At 37.0% G+C, this 15,497-nt stretch overlaps 1 protein-coding gene across 5 annotated transcripts in view; it reads right to left on the bottom strand.

Moving 5' to 3' along the window:
* DENND4C (DENN domain containing 4C) overlaps positions 1–15,497 on the bottom strand; it is a 123,377-nt gene that overhangs the window by 11,237 nt on the left and 96,643 nt on the right. For 4 of the 5 annotated variants that reach the window (XM_070375949.1, XM_070375948.1, XM_005902274.3 and 1 more), the window contains 7 exons: positions 14,691–14,868; positions 13,749–13,858; positions 13,241–13,416; positions 7,019–7,201; positions 5,734–5,929; positions 3,187–3,432; positions 1,484–1,601 (listed from right to left, as the gene is read on the bottom strand). In XM_070375949.1, coding sequence (XP_070232050.1) covers positions 1,484–1,601; positions 3,187–3,432; positions 5,734–5,929; positions 7,019–7,201; positions 13,241–13,416; positions 13,749–13,858; positions 14,691–14,868 — 1,207 coding nt within the window. Of the gene's footprint in view, positions 1–1,483; positions 1,602–3,186; positions 3,433–5,733; positions 5,930–7,018; positions 7,202–12,198; positions 12,246–13,240; positions 13,417–13,748; positions 13,859–14,690; positions 14,869–15,497 lie in introns of those variants that run through there. The other variant, XM_070375951.1, reaches the window with a different exon arrangement.

Raw genomic sequence — 15,497 nt, 5'->3', positions numbered from 1 at the left:
CAACAAGGGAAGCCACTGAATGACAAGCCCTCACCACAACGGGAGCGGCCCACCACGCACCACAACCAGAGAGAAGCCCGGGCAGCAACGAAGACCCAGCACAGCCAAACAAGTAAATATTAATAAAGCATTTTGGTTTTTTTAATTCCTGCAAAAAAGATCATATACTGTTCTACAACTTGCCTTTTTCCACTTAATATAATGGGCATCCATCCTTTCAGGAACCTATATAGAAATAACTCCTTCCTTTTCTTGTTTGCCAACATTTCATAACGTGGGTTTATCACAACTCTCTCGTTAGGTATTAAGTTTTTCATTATTATAATCTTTTGGGAAGCATCGTGGTACTGACAGCTTTGTACACTGTATATCTACAGAGCAGCAGTTTAATGTTTCTTCCACAAACTGCCTACTGATACCATTTACTCACTGACCTACTGGATTGTCTGTGGTTTCTTACGGACTCACAAGGCTTCTGAATACTGGATAACCTTTTAAACCCCTTGTAAAAATATGTTCTATATATAAAAAACTGCAAATAAAGCCAAAATCTTTGACGCTTATATCAATATAATTGAAATTATCATCTACACAAACACATCTGCTGTACAGAATTTACTCTCCAAATACCTCACCAAATTAATATTTGATAGACAGACTGTAAGAATCACACAAAAAAGCCACTCTTCAGCTCAACAGGACATCTGATTAACAGGTTGATACAACAAATAAATTTGAAATAAAATGGAAAAAAGCCTGAGGAGATACTAAAAGTGAATGAAAGATTTAAAAACAAAGCAAAATAATTAATCTCATCTCCTCAATTCTATTTTTCCCTCAGGCATACATTTTTATTTACTACTAAAGAAGCAAAGTTATGTCCAACCTAGATAGCATATTTAAAAGCAGAGACATTACTCTGCCAACAAAGGTCCGTCTAGTCAAGGCTATGGTTTTTCCTGTGGTCATGTATGGATGTGAGAGTTGGACTGTGAAGAAGGCTGAGTGCTGAAGAATTGATGCTTTTGAACTGTGGTGTTGGAGAAGACTCTTGAGAGTCCCTTGGACTGCAAGGAGATCAGCCCTGGGATTTCTTTGGAAGGAATGATGCTAAAGCTGAAACTCCAGTACTTTGGCCACCTCACACGAAGAGTTGACTCACTGGAAAAGACTCTGATGCTGGGAGGGATTGGGGGCAGGAGGAGAACGGGACGACAGAGGATGAGATGGCTGGATGGCATCCCTGACTCGATGGACTTGAGTCTGAGTGAACTCCGGGAGTTGGTGATGGACAGGGAAGCCTGGCGTGCTGCGATTCACGGGGTCACAGAGAGTCGGATACGACTGAGCGACTGAACTGAACTAAACTGAAACAGTATTTTACTGTGTGGATGGACTGTACAGTAATTTGCTTATGTAGTCACCTGTGGATGGATATTTGGTTGTTTCCAGTTTCAGTCTTTTACGTCTTTATTTTACTTACTAAAATTTCTCCATGCGACATACAGAGGTTCTCCTGGTTCCTGATGAAGGTTGATATTATCCCATAACAGCTGAATATAAACAAGTTTGCTATCCTGGGACAGAGATGACAGGGGAAGCTAAAAAAGATCAATAGACAGTATTAGTACCCTAAGCACAGTAATAACTAAGCATAATAGTAATTACCAGTGGACCTAGCAAAGCTTGATTATATAAAACAGGTGAGTCCTTTTCAAAATTCTAGACCTGGAGCACGGCATAGTTGAGAGCCCTTCCTCCTGGGACACAGGGCGCAGCTGGAAAGGCAGCCGCCCCCTTGCCCGTCACGCACTGCACATTCCTGGGGAATTTGGTGCTAAACCACTCACAGATGACTTGCTTCTGAGTCGAGATTTAGTACACAGCAGAGCAGCTCCCTCGCTGTGATCTACTGAAAGTCAGCCCTCGACATTAGGGTTTGTTAAAAAAAATAAAATTCTAGACCTAAAACTCTGAAGAAAAATTTTAATTTTTACTTGTATCTAAGTACAAATGTTATTATTTTCTGAGGTGCATGATTCTCACTCTGAATTTCAAGGACTGAGTGACAACTTGGTAACTGGCACAGCAGTCACGTGAATGTGATTAACCTTCATCACAGCAAATTTTAAGATACGAGAAAGTACTACAGTTACTACTATCTCATTGTACTGCTGCTGCTACTGCTAAGTCACTTCAGTTGTGTCCGACTCTGTGCAACCCCATAGATGGCAGCCCACCAGGCTCCTCCGTCCCTGGGATTCTCAAGCAAGAATACTGGAGTGGGTTGCCATTTCCTTCTCCATCTCATTGTACTGACTAGTACATAAATCAGTCAAAACAGTTTACAAGACTCTCAAAGTTTATTGTGCCTCTGATGTATGTTTGGGGTGGGGGGGTATCTCTCAATATTCAGTATCATAAGTTTACTGTCTCCCTGGGAGTCAAGGATGCCAGCTCAAGCAGAGTCAGAGAGCCAGACTGTGGTCTTAGCCCCTCATCACTTATTCAGTATGTGACCTAGCAAAATAACTTCACTAGTTTTTAAATATATCTGAAAAATATGGCAAATACAAATCCTTTAAAATAAAGTGAGAATTTCAGCTGGGAATATCTTTTCAAAAAATTTTTTTTATTTCTATTGGAGTGTAGTTGATTAACAATGTTGTGACAGTTTCAGGTGGACAGCAAAGCGACTCAACCATACATATACATGTATCCATTCTCCCCCAAACATCCCTCACAGCTAGGAATATTATATTTCAGAATAAAAACCACTTTTCTAGCTACTCCTGCCACTAGAAATGATCATATAACTAAATTTAGGCCAAACAAATACATATAAAAAGATTATATGTAAATCTAGGAACTATCCCTAAAGAAAGAATATATTCTCCATCCATTTTTCTTCTTTCTGCTGGCTGGAATATGGATGTGGTAGCTTGGAAGTAGAGTACAGCTATCCTAGACCAGGTGTAAAACTTGGAGGCCACACTACAAGCAAAAAAGATAGAAGGCTCTCAAGTCTCTAGCATTATACCATCCCTGGACCACCTATCTAAATTTTTAAGTGAGAGAGAAATAACCTATGACTTAACACTACTATTGTATACTTCCTAATACCTGAAGTGAAGCCTCATCCTAACCAACATGAATGTAGTTTAAGTACAGAAGTTGGTTCCCTACCTGTACGCCTCCATTACAATGTTCAGAAGTGAGGATAAGTCCTGGCAAGTTACTAGGAAGATCCAAACGCCTGAAATACCAAACGAGGTTCCAGAAAATGATTGGATGTTGATTGATGAATGAGGACGTGTGAATCACCTGATCGCCTTCATTTTCTAGCAAAGATTCAAGTTCTTTGCGAAGCACTAGAGGACTCAAGTAAGGCACAGAAACAGGGGGAGGGTTGGGTCTTTTTCCTAAAGGATCCTTAAAAACAGAAATATAAAAAGAAGTAAATATGATCAATTTTATTATGTATGTTTCAGAGTATGTCTCAATGAGAGCACACTTTTCTGTCCTTTCAAACTTATTTCAGGGCCATTACTACATGTAGTATAACACCCTGAAGAAAACATAAAAGAAGAAAAAGTACTTAATCATAAATACCCTTAAGTTAAATGATTATGAACAAAAATTATTAATCCATATACTAGGCCCTATTTTAAACATGAGTTTCTCTTATCACATTAAGAGCAATGCCCTATGTATGACTGATTTTTCCTTTTCAACTTTTTACAAGAAATATTTGCGTTTCTGATGTTTCATAATGATACCAAAAAAATCTGACTTTATCTTCCACGTAAAACTCTAAACAGAGGAGGCCATTTTTTGTGTTAATATTTCTTGATGAGTCTTTAAAATATATCTAACTTGTTTATACATTTGACTGCAATAAAAACTAAAGAGCAATTTTAGAAATCAAATGAAATAATGAAAATAATGGAAAAAGAAACCCAACCTAGACTTTGTAAGTTGTACACAATTAGAATAAAGTGTTTATGACCAATATTAACAAGTACCCATGGTGCCCAGATTGAGATCTCCAAATACTGTTTTTCTCTAAAAGGAATGTTTCTTAAAGAAATGGCTGATTCGAGGTCTGAAGAAGGAAATATGTAACACTTGAGCATCAAACATCTTGTAATACAAGAAAGCAAGGAAACTTTAAAGGAACTTATACAAAGGTGAAAGTTACTCAGTCGTGTCTGACTCTTTGCAACCCCATGGACTAGTTCATGGAATTCTCCAGGCCAGAATACTGGAGTGAGTAGCCTTTCCCTTCTCCAGGGGATCTTCTCAACCCAGGGATAAAACCCAGATCTCCCGCATGGCAGGCACATTCTTTACCAGCTGAGCAACCAGGGAAGCCCAAGATTACTGGAGTGGGTAGCCTATCCCTTCTCCAGTTGGTCTTCCCAATCCCAAATCGAGGTCTCCTGCATTGCAGGTGGATTCTTTACCAACTGAGTGATCAGGAAAGACCCATAAAAGCTAATAGAGTTGTGTCAAAAGGAATAAGGCACCAACAGGCAGAGGCTTCTAGCTGACCAAAGGAGGAATAAAATACGCATCAATAAGGGTAACAACAGCAGTGGATGTAAACATAAATGTTTAAACCCATGAGGTCAAAATGAAACCCTATGCCCCCAGATAATGGATCACCTTGGAGAATGCTAGGAACCCAACTTGTCAGTGTGAAGTTTGATAAATAAAAGGAAAAATTAAAATCAAACATCTTTCTTGCTTTTCCAACATAAACTGCATTTTTGGAAAAAAATCAGACAAAAGCCATAGCATAAGTTTCTCTTTATAAATATATTTCATATAATAAAGAAGATGACAGAATTAGAGTATTGTCATATTATAGCTCCAAATGGATAACTTATCTAGGCATTAAGGGGTTAACAGCTGCTAAGCCCACAGAGATAGTTCACGTCCCTCGAGACATACCACTACTGATGAAGCTGCCTTGTAAAAATACACAAATGAACAAAACAGAACAAAAAACCTGAATCTGGTCAAGCTTCGAGCTGCAATTACCAACTTACAGGGTTGTATTCAACAAATAAATTACAAGGGGAAAAAAGAGTCTATAGATTTAAAAAGACCAGAAAGCAGATCACCAATCACAAAGCATTATTTGATCCTGATTCCTCAAACTGCAAAGCACACATACGTGACATTTTTGAAATCACTAGAAATTCGAATGAAGACTGAATGACCCTGATCCATCATTTGTTATTTCCTGGGTCTGATAATGGCACTTTTTTGTTTGTTTGACTTTTGGCCGCACTGTGTGGCGAGTGAGATAGTAATTACCTGACCAGGGACCGACCTGCACCCCTTGCATTGGGAGTGTGGAATCTTAACGACTGAACCAACAGCATTACGTTTTTAAGAGTCTTTATTTCTTAGAGATAAATACTGAAATATTGACAAATGGAATATATGTTTGAAATTTGCTTCAAATGGATCTACAAAAGAACTGAATGAGGGTATACATGACAGAAAAATATAAGTTGAAAATTACTGAAGCTGGATGGTGCCACAAAAGGACTCATTATGCTCTTCTGGTTATTTGTATACATTTTTGAAATCTGAAAGTTCTTAGCCTGCTTATGAAAATGTATCACTTTTCATGTGATTAAAAAAACCTATTACAGAAGAAGACGCTATTTCAATATATACTTACAGGAACACACAGTATAATTATAATGTTGTACATACCACAACTTCCTGCAGACTGTTTGGAAGACTAACTGTTGAAATGCCATGAAACGGTCGCTGGGAAAAGTCCATATTTTGCAAGGGACCTCCAACACTGTGACTTCTAGTCAAAGACACATTTCGTTTTGATAAACTATTAGGCACAGGTGAAATTTTCATAGTTTGGACATCTCCGCTGGCTTTCATTATTTCATCACTTAAAAAAATGAAGAAGAAATGCTGTGGTTAGATTAGTTTAAACAATCTAAATCTGTAGAGTTAGAGTATTTTCTATAATAAATTTTGAATGTACTGAATATATCTGAGAAGAGTCAGTACTGCCTTATAGGAATTAACTTTTCTTCAGGTATTTTTGTAAAATCAGTCAGAAAAACAGGATGAAGTGGATGATCTGATGAGGGTAGGAAGAGGGTGTATGGTAAGTATTATGGTATAATTTTTAAAAGACTAAGTGCCCATTCACGTGCTCTATTCAAACATTTCACCTTTATTAAACAAAATCACCTGGAAGTATGTATACTGCATCCAAATAAGTAAGGCAGATTCACTGTCAAGTATTTAATCTCTATTAGGCCATGACCCGGGTTTCCCTTGTGGCTCAGCTGGTAAAGAATCTGCCTGCAATGCAGAAAACCTAGGTTTGATCCCTGGGTTAGGAAGATCCCCTGAAGAAGGGAAAGGCTACCCACTCCAGTATTCTGGCCTGGAGAATTCCATGGACTGTGTAGTTATGGGGCTGCAAAGAATCGGACAGGACTGAGTGACTTTCACTTTCAGGCCATGACCCACCTAAGAACAGAGGTCAGATTTTATTTACTTTTTATTTTTAGTGTTTAGCATAATGCTGAGCATACAGTAGGCTCTCAATAAATGTTTGAATCAATATTTAAGAGTTAAAGGTATACTTCTCTGTAAAGAGAGTATGTATCTGGAAACTGGCAATGACTACACTGAAAGGGAAAATACTTTTTATTGTTGGGAAGTTCATTTCTGGAAAAGACCACTGTAAAACATTAAACAGTATTAAAAATGGTTTATCATCAGATTCATTCATTAGATATTTAAACACTGTGAAAATCGCTCAGTTGTGTCTAACTCTTTGCGATCCCATGGACTGTATAGTCCAGGGAATTCTCTAGGCCAGAATATGGGAGTGGGTAGCCTTTAAAGTTACATTCTTAAACATGCCAGAACTTATGTCTATGTCATCTAGGTTGTATTTAAAGATGAAATTTTTACAGGGGCACCCAATTTTTTATAAAGAGTTCTCTGAATTCTATGGTACCTTGATTCAACTGCAGAGCTTGTTTCTTCAGTAATGGTCTGGTTATGTTTTGGCAAATTCGTAAAGTTGATCAGGTCAGGTTCTGCTGAACTGGATATGGGTTTGTGCTCCAAAGGTTCACTTGCCAATGGAATGCTGCCACTTTGTAAACTGTCACCAGAGGTACTTGGTTTCAAGAAAAAGCTAAATATGGACCCGTCCAAAAAAAAAGAAAGTATAAAAAAGTCTATAAAAATCCTAGAATCCTCCAAATGTCATCATATTTATAATCACTGTATAGTAAAATAGTCACTAATAAATTATACAAATCCATAGAAACACTGACTATTTCAAACACTCACATACACACACTCTTGCTCTCATTCTCTCTTCTTCTCTTGTCTGAAACTTTTCAAATGAAAAGATCCAGAGGAAGTCACTATAGTTCAATACAAAATCCCTTCAGTTTTTGAGAGACACTAAAGAAAGCTATGAAGGAAGTTGGAAAGCAAAATATTTCATTAATTTTCTTAATTAAAAAAAATAAAGAATAGCATTTTAACATGTATTAACTTGTAACTATTTATAATACCCTTCCCCCCCGCTTAAGAATCTCCATTTTTGTCTTTAGTCATTCTCTCTCCCCTCTATTAATTCAGTAATTTATTTTCATCTTCTCTCTTTCTCCTTCTGGGTGGGGATGGGGTGAGAGCTTTGCCTTGCAAGGGACATAAACAGTGCTTTATGAAGTCATAATAATGTTCTGTATCTTGATTTGCAGAAATCAAATTTACCTTAAATGAAAAAAAAACTGTAAATAAATACTGAACTCTAGTTAATGATACGAACGCTCAAGTCTTTGGGGGAAAGGTATTTTTATTATTATTAATATAATATTACTACATATTATTATTACTAATAGGCCATACTGCGAAGCATGCAGGATTTTAGTTCCCTGACCAGGGCTGAACCTGTGTCTCCTGCAAAGCACTGAGCCCTAACCACTGGACTGCCAGGGAATTCCACCCCCCACCCATCTACATCTTATTTTAAACAAATAAAAATATAAGATGGACTGATGGATGGATGGAAGAATAGACAGGTGATAAAACAACAATGTAAAGTAACTGAAGAATATAGGGGCAGATATTTGGGTGTACTGTAAAAAAAAAGATCTTGAATTAAACTTGGCCCTAAGTAGGAAATTTTCCATAATGACATACTGGGGAGGAAGATTAATAATGCTGGTTTATATTCAATTAGAAAATATAAAATAAGATACCACAAAAGCTTAAGAAACTCAATTAACAAAAAAGTACAAAATTTATGGAGAATAATTTACAACTCTATTAAAAGAAGATCTAAAACAGGGAGATACATACCATGCTCATAGGAGAATAATACTAAAGATGTCCATTTCCCCAGAATTAAGCTACAAATCTATTTGAATCCCATGAAAACTTAAGGTGGACTTTTTCTGTGGGGGAGGACTCAAAGTTACTCTAAAGTTTTATATGCATAACCAAAAAACTATAAGAAATTTCCAAAGGGGAACTTACCCTACCAACCAGACATAACATAAATATAGTAATAAAAATAATACAGTATTGACAGAACACAGAACCAGAGTGAGGTGTATATATAGGAACTTGATATATGCTAAAGGTGATACTATATATAATAGTAATGAAGGAAGGATGTAAAACTGGCTCATTATATGGAGAAAAACAAACCTGGATCTCTATGATCATATACAAAGGTAGACTACAGATGTATTTAAAACCTAAATACCACAGGGAAAATATAAAGGCAACAGAAGAACACTAGGAAAAGATTTTCATGTACTATAGATGGGAATCTTTGGAATCTTGTTTAAAAAGAAGATTTCAAATGCACAAATCATAAGGTGGAAAACTAACGCATGATAACATCAAAACTGGTCATTTCTCTTCAAGGAATTAATATCAAGAATATTCAAGACAGGAATTCCCTGCCTAGTAGTTGGGACTCTGTATTCTCAGTGCCTAGGGCCTGGGTTCCATCCCTGGTCAGGGAACTAAGATCCCACAAGTGGCATGGTGCAGCCAAGGAAAAAAAAAAAAGAATAGTGAAGACAGATCAACAAGAAAAAGAAACTAAATACAAAAATGGGTAAAAGCGAGTGACATCTGCAAAGTGGCACAGTGGAAAGCTATCTTTATCTTGTCCCTTCAATTTACAAGCAGTAAAACATCAACAATGCAACAAAGGTACCTCTGCCTAACAATGGAGATTCCCACACACCTGTACATCTAAAGGTGGATGGACTAGAACACACAGCGGAGGCGAAACTGAAGGAAAAGCACAAGTACAGCCTCCAGTCTTGGCATTCTGCTCTGGCAAGCTAAGTCTGCAGCCTCAGAAAACCTAGCAGCAGTGGGGGCAAGTGCACACAACGCCAGCTTCCCAGAAGCAGCAGCGCCTGTCATGACAGGTAACTGAGTGGCAAAGGGGCTTCAGACCTCATCCCTCTGGCCACTGAGGAACCCACAACTCTGGCCCCCTGCCCCACCTTCCCACGCCAGTGGAGCCCACAAACCTTAGAAAGTCAAATGACCACTACCAGCAGTGGCAGAGCCTGCAACCCAGGGGATTCCAGACAAGAGGGAAGAGCCCACCATCCCAACGCACCAGGTCGTAAGACACCAGCAACAGTGGCGGCAGCGAAGCACCAATGACCCCAAGGCCCAAAAAGCAATAAGGAGGTCACAAGGCCACACCTCTGACAGAGGCAGTGGAGTGTGGAAAGTGCAAACTCGCATGTAATAGAGGCAGTTCAGGTAAGAGAAACCAAAGACTTGTGCTATTAATATATCACCACCTACCGGAAATCAAGAGGCCTCTATTTTTTGACCAGTTGAATTGTCAGAATCAAGCAGAAAGGTGTTCAGTACTTCAAATATGTTGGCAAGGGGAACAACTCACCAAGCATCATGAAGCACCAGAGTAACATGTATCCTCCCCACACACACACAAAAATTACACTCCCCCAGAACCCAAACTTAAAGCTACAAATACTGCAATCTAACTGATTAAGATAATGCAAAATAGCTGTCATAAAGAAACTCAGTAAGCTAAAAGGAAACTCAGGCAGTTCAACCTCAGAAATGAAATTACTAAACAGAGAGAATACTCTATGAAACAGAGTATCTGGGATGACTAGGTATAAGATAGGCTCAAGGATGTATTGTACAACATGAGGAATACAGTCAATATTCTGTAGTAACTAAATGGAAAATAAAAATTGTATAAAAATAATAATAATAAAAAAGAAAAGCAAAACTCCCACATAAAACAACACCCAATGACTTGCTGTCTCCAGAAGACTCACCTCAGTTCCAAGGACAAACGTAGACTACATGTGAAGGAAAAGAATATGATACTCCAAGAAAACTGCTGCCAAAAGAAAGCGGGTACAGCCCTACCCTTATCAGACAAAACAGACTTCAAACCAAGAAGGCAGTAAAGGACAAAAATGGATAGCAAATAATGATAAATATTTATCATTTATTACTGATAAATAATATTCATCAAGAAGACACATTTATATGCACCTAATATAGAAACACCAAAATATATTAAAAAGTATCAGATCTAAAGAGAGAAACTGACTAACACAGTAAGAGACTTTTTAATACCCCATTTACATCAATGGATAGACCATCCAGACAGAGAGGAAAGCAACCTTAAATGAAACCTAAGATCAGAATTTGATAAATTTATATAGAACACTCCATCCAAATGCATTAGAATACACATTCTTCTCAAGTATACATGGAACTTTCTTAAGGATGCACCATATGTTGAGACAGAAAACAATGCTCAATAAGTAAATAAAAATAAATAAAAGAAGACTGAAATCATATTGTTATCTTCTCTAATCACAGTGGTATGGAACTGGAAATCAACTATAAGAAAGCTGAAAAAAATCACAAATATGTGGCTAATGAATAATATGCTACTGAAACACTGGTTTAATGAAGAAATCAAAAGAGAAACAAAAAATTACCTGAAGACAAACAAAAATATGACATTTCAAAATCTATGGGATGCTGCAAAAACAGTACTAAGAGGGAAGTTAGAGAAATACAGGCCTACTTCCAGAAACAAAATCTGAAATAAACAACTTAACCTTACACATAAAGGAACCAGAAAAAGAACAGGGAGTTCCCTGGTGGTCCAACGGTCAGGACTCCGTGCTTTCACTGCCAGGGCCCCACGTTGGATGCCTAGTCAGGGAACTAAGATCCCACAAATCACGGGGCACAGCCAAAAATAATCTAAGAAGAAGAACAAACCCCAAAGTCAGTAGAAGGAAAGAAATAAATAATAAAGATCAGAGTGGAAATAAATGAAAGTGATAGTGAATTCGCTTAGTCATGTCCAACTCTTTGCGACCCCATGGACTATAGCCTACCAGGCTTCTCCGTCCATGGATTCTCCAAGCAAGAATACTGGAGTGGGCTACCATTTCCTTCTCCAGGGGATCTTCCTGACCCAGGGAGCGAACCCAGGTCTTCCACATTGGAGGCAGACGCTTTAAGCTCTGAGCCACCAATGGATGAGACTAAAATGACAACAGAAAAGACCAGTGGAACTAAAAGCTGGTTCTTAAAAAGATAAACACAACAGACAAATCTTTAGCTAGACTGAGAGAGAAGGCTCTGATAAATACAATCAGAAACAAAAAGAAAATAACAAAGGGCACCAGAGGAATACAAAGGATTATAAGAATATTTTAAAAACCAGCTATATACCAACAAACAGGACAACCTAGAAGAAATGTACAAATTCTTGGACTAGTACAACCTTCCAAGACTGAATCATGAAGAGATTTGAATTGATTGTTAGTACAGTCTGAAGCAGTAATCAAAAAGCCTCTAAAAAACAAATGGCCAGGACCAGGCAGTGTCACAAATAAATTCTACCAAACATCTATAGATTTAATACCTATCGTTTTCAAACTATACTGAACAATTCAAGAGGAGGGAATACTTTCTAACTCATTTTACAAGACCAACATCACCCAGATGCCAAAATCAGATAAGGTCAGACCACACAAAGTAAGAAATAGGTTGGTATCTCTGATGTACAAAGATGCAAAAATCCTCAACCAAATACCAGCAAACCAAATGCAACAATACATTAAAAGGATCATATACCGTGATCAAGTGGGATTTGTCCATGGGATGCAAGGATGGTTCAACATCTGCAAATCAATCAATGTGATACATACATTAACAAAATGAAGGATAAAAATATGATCATCTCAACAGGTGCAGAAAAAGCAGCTGACAAGATCAATCATCCATTTATAATAAAAACTCTCCACAAAGTGGATATAGAAGGAATATACCTCAACATAATAAAGGTTATATATGACAAGTCCCTAGCTAACATCATTATCAAAGGTGAAAAGCTGAAACATAACATAGAACTCCTAGCCACAGAAATTAGGCAAAAAAGAGGGAAAAAAGCCATCCAATTTAGAAAGGAGTAAGTTTGCAGGTGACATGATTTTATATCTAGAAAACCCTAAAGAATCCACCAAAAAACTATTAGTAGTAATAAATGAATTTAGTGAAGTTGCAGGGTACAAAACCAATAAAAACCTGTTGCATTCTATATACTAATGAGCTAGCAGACAGGGGAATTGAGAAAACAATCCCATTTACAATCACCTTAAGAAGAAAAAAAAATTATAACTACTTAGGTCAGCAAACAGTTACCAAACTCTCAATTACTTAATGACTGATTATAGATCAGTTAATCTCTTTTCTAATGCCTAGAATTTAGTCATTTCACATTACAGAGCACCACCATAAAAGGGCAACAAGTTAAGAGAAGAGTTAAAGTCCCTTTCATCTTTTTTTTTTTGGTGGTGGTGGTGGGGAGGCTCCAGAGCACATAATCAAGGTCATTAAGGCAGAAATATTAAATTAATAACTAATGTTAGAATTTTTAATTTATAATAACTGATATACTTATATAACCTATAAAGTTTAGCTCCAAAAATTAACTATTAATAATAATCATTTGTTAAATAACATGGAAAAACAGCCTCCTACAATATTAGTATTTTCTCTCAAATACTGAAAATGAAGGAGGGCAAGGAAAGGAACACCTGGAGCACACCATGACTACTTCATTCTTCTGCCTTTTAGAGGGTACTTACCTCTCTAAGGGAGCTTTTACAATACTAACCTTGCAGAGCCTCTCAAGTCTTTAAATTCTATATTGAGAAGAGGCAAGAAGTTGCTTTTACAGAAGGGACAGGCTGTATTCAAATTTGAATCATCTGCCGTCCATCCAGCCATAATTTCTTCATCATAAACTAAAGCTGCACAAACTCTGCACTGTGAACAACTTGACATCAAAACCTAAGAGCAGAAAAACACACATACTGAAAACCACTGCAGTGAATAGTGGTCTTAATAGTCTTGGTACTCTTAATAGTCCATCCTCTCGAGACAAACATAGAATTGTATTTATTCTGTGGATCACATTTGAAATTAATAACAGAACAATTACTTTATAGGTAAAACTACTAGCTTCTTGCCTTGTTTACATAAGACACCAGAAAATTTAACAAAATGACTTATTTTATTATTCTGTCCAGAAAGGTATCATAGAATTCTGTTAAAATGCCACTCTGAAATAAAAATATGTTTACTGCCACTTTATTATTATGGGCTGAATATAGAACTTTTACCTCCATTGCACAATTCTGATAGATGCTGGACATGCTGGTGTTTGGAGAAGAACCATGATCTGACTTTTCAAATTCCTGCCCTTTCATGCCTCTTAGAAATGGAAGTTCACCTAGAGAGAAGTAAACATCATAATACATTATGTATGAAAATGTCCTTATTCTTTGGAAATGCATATTTAGGGGGAAATACCATGAAGTCTACAATTTATTTTCAAAAGGTTTAGTATCAAAATGTACTTATGTACATTTAACAATAGTTAATTAAATCTAGGTGGAGAATATATGATTGTTCACTATATGATTCTTTGAACTTTTTAAAGTATTGGAAATTTTTCATAATAAAAAAGTTGGAGAAAATGAATAAAATTACAATTTAAAAAATAACACAGAACTAGGAGATTTCAGTAATATAGCAAAGAAATTCTAAATTCTAGTAAATAACTGATTCGCCTGGAAAGCTGGTCAAAAATATATATTCTTAAAGTCCCATTCCACAGATTAAGTCTCAAAAGTTTTAGCCTAGGGCTTGGATATTTGTATATACTTATAAACAAATACCCCAGGTGATTTTGAGATACACTAAAGTATGAGAACTAATGATACAATCCACAAATATACATAAATAAAAAACTCAGTGGATTTCCCAGGCAAGAATGCTGGGGTGGGTTGCCATTTCCTTTTCCAAGGGATCTTCCCAACCCAGGAATTGAACCCACATCTCCAGCACTGCAGGCAGATTCTTTACCACTCAGCCACCAGGGAAGCCACAGTCTGATTCCACACAGTACTTTAAGACCTTATAAAATAACAGTGGTTAATATGGTGTGGCTATACACAAATCTACCCGATCATCTCGACAAATGGGGCTTACTGTGTGTGTGTGGTACAGGGATAAGAATTATGGGCATATAAATCAGGAGAGAGGACAATCCTCCCCATTACCTGGTGAGTAATGCAGTTTTCCTATATCTCCACTGCTGCTACTACTGCCGAGGCTTGTGTTGCTCTGGGTAAGTTCACTGGGGACCAACCCTGAGATACTCGTATTAGGTGATATATTCTCTCCCAAAATATGGTCTTCAAGGCCAGCTGGGAAACTGTAATCTCTATTTGTTTCCTCCTTTAATTGGAAAAAATAAAATCCCACATATATACATAAGATCTTCTCCAATGAGAATATATTCACTCTATCCTTTTCAGAATTAAATTCATCTATAATTCTAAAATCATCATCACCATATGTTCTGAAACCTTGACCTCTTTCTATTATTTGGAATTTCTCTTCCATACTCTTAAGACATTCAAGCAATGACCTATGCTTTAAGATCATGCTGTGACCCTAGTATAATCAGGACTGTGGGGTTTATCCCAATATTCAAACTATAAAATGAAAGAACTCTAGGAGCTCACTGCGTCCAATGTAATCAGAGACCCCAGTACAAACAGAGTAGGGGCTTAAGAGTCAAGAGAGCCAGACTGTGATCTTGGTTCCCCATTACATACTGTGATCCTACAGAAATGATCCTACAGAAATGACTTAACTTCCTTTTTAATTATGTTATCTGAAAAATGTGGATAATATGAGTACATTAAGATCAGATAATTGTGAGAATTTTTGCTAGCAATATGATTATTCTGAAAACAACCATCATTATTAGAGGAGTAAAACATGAACAAAGTTCTGAACACTGTAATTGTTGATTACAGCGACTGTAATGCTTTAAGTGATTGCTGATGCTTTAAGATAGT

This window comes from Bos mutus, chromosome 8 (assembly GCF_027580195.1).
Source record: "Bos mutus isolate GX-2022 chromosome 8, NWIPB_WYAK_1.1, whole genome shotgun sequence".
Classification (NCBI taxonomy): domain Eukaryota; kingdom Metazoa; phylum Chordata; class Mammalia; order Artiodactyla; family Bovidae; genus Bos; species Bos mutus.
The sequence above is the reverse complement of the archived record's forward strand: the minus strand, read 5'-3'. Positions and strand labels throughout refer to the sequence as shown.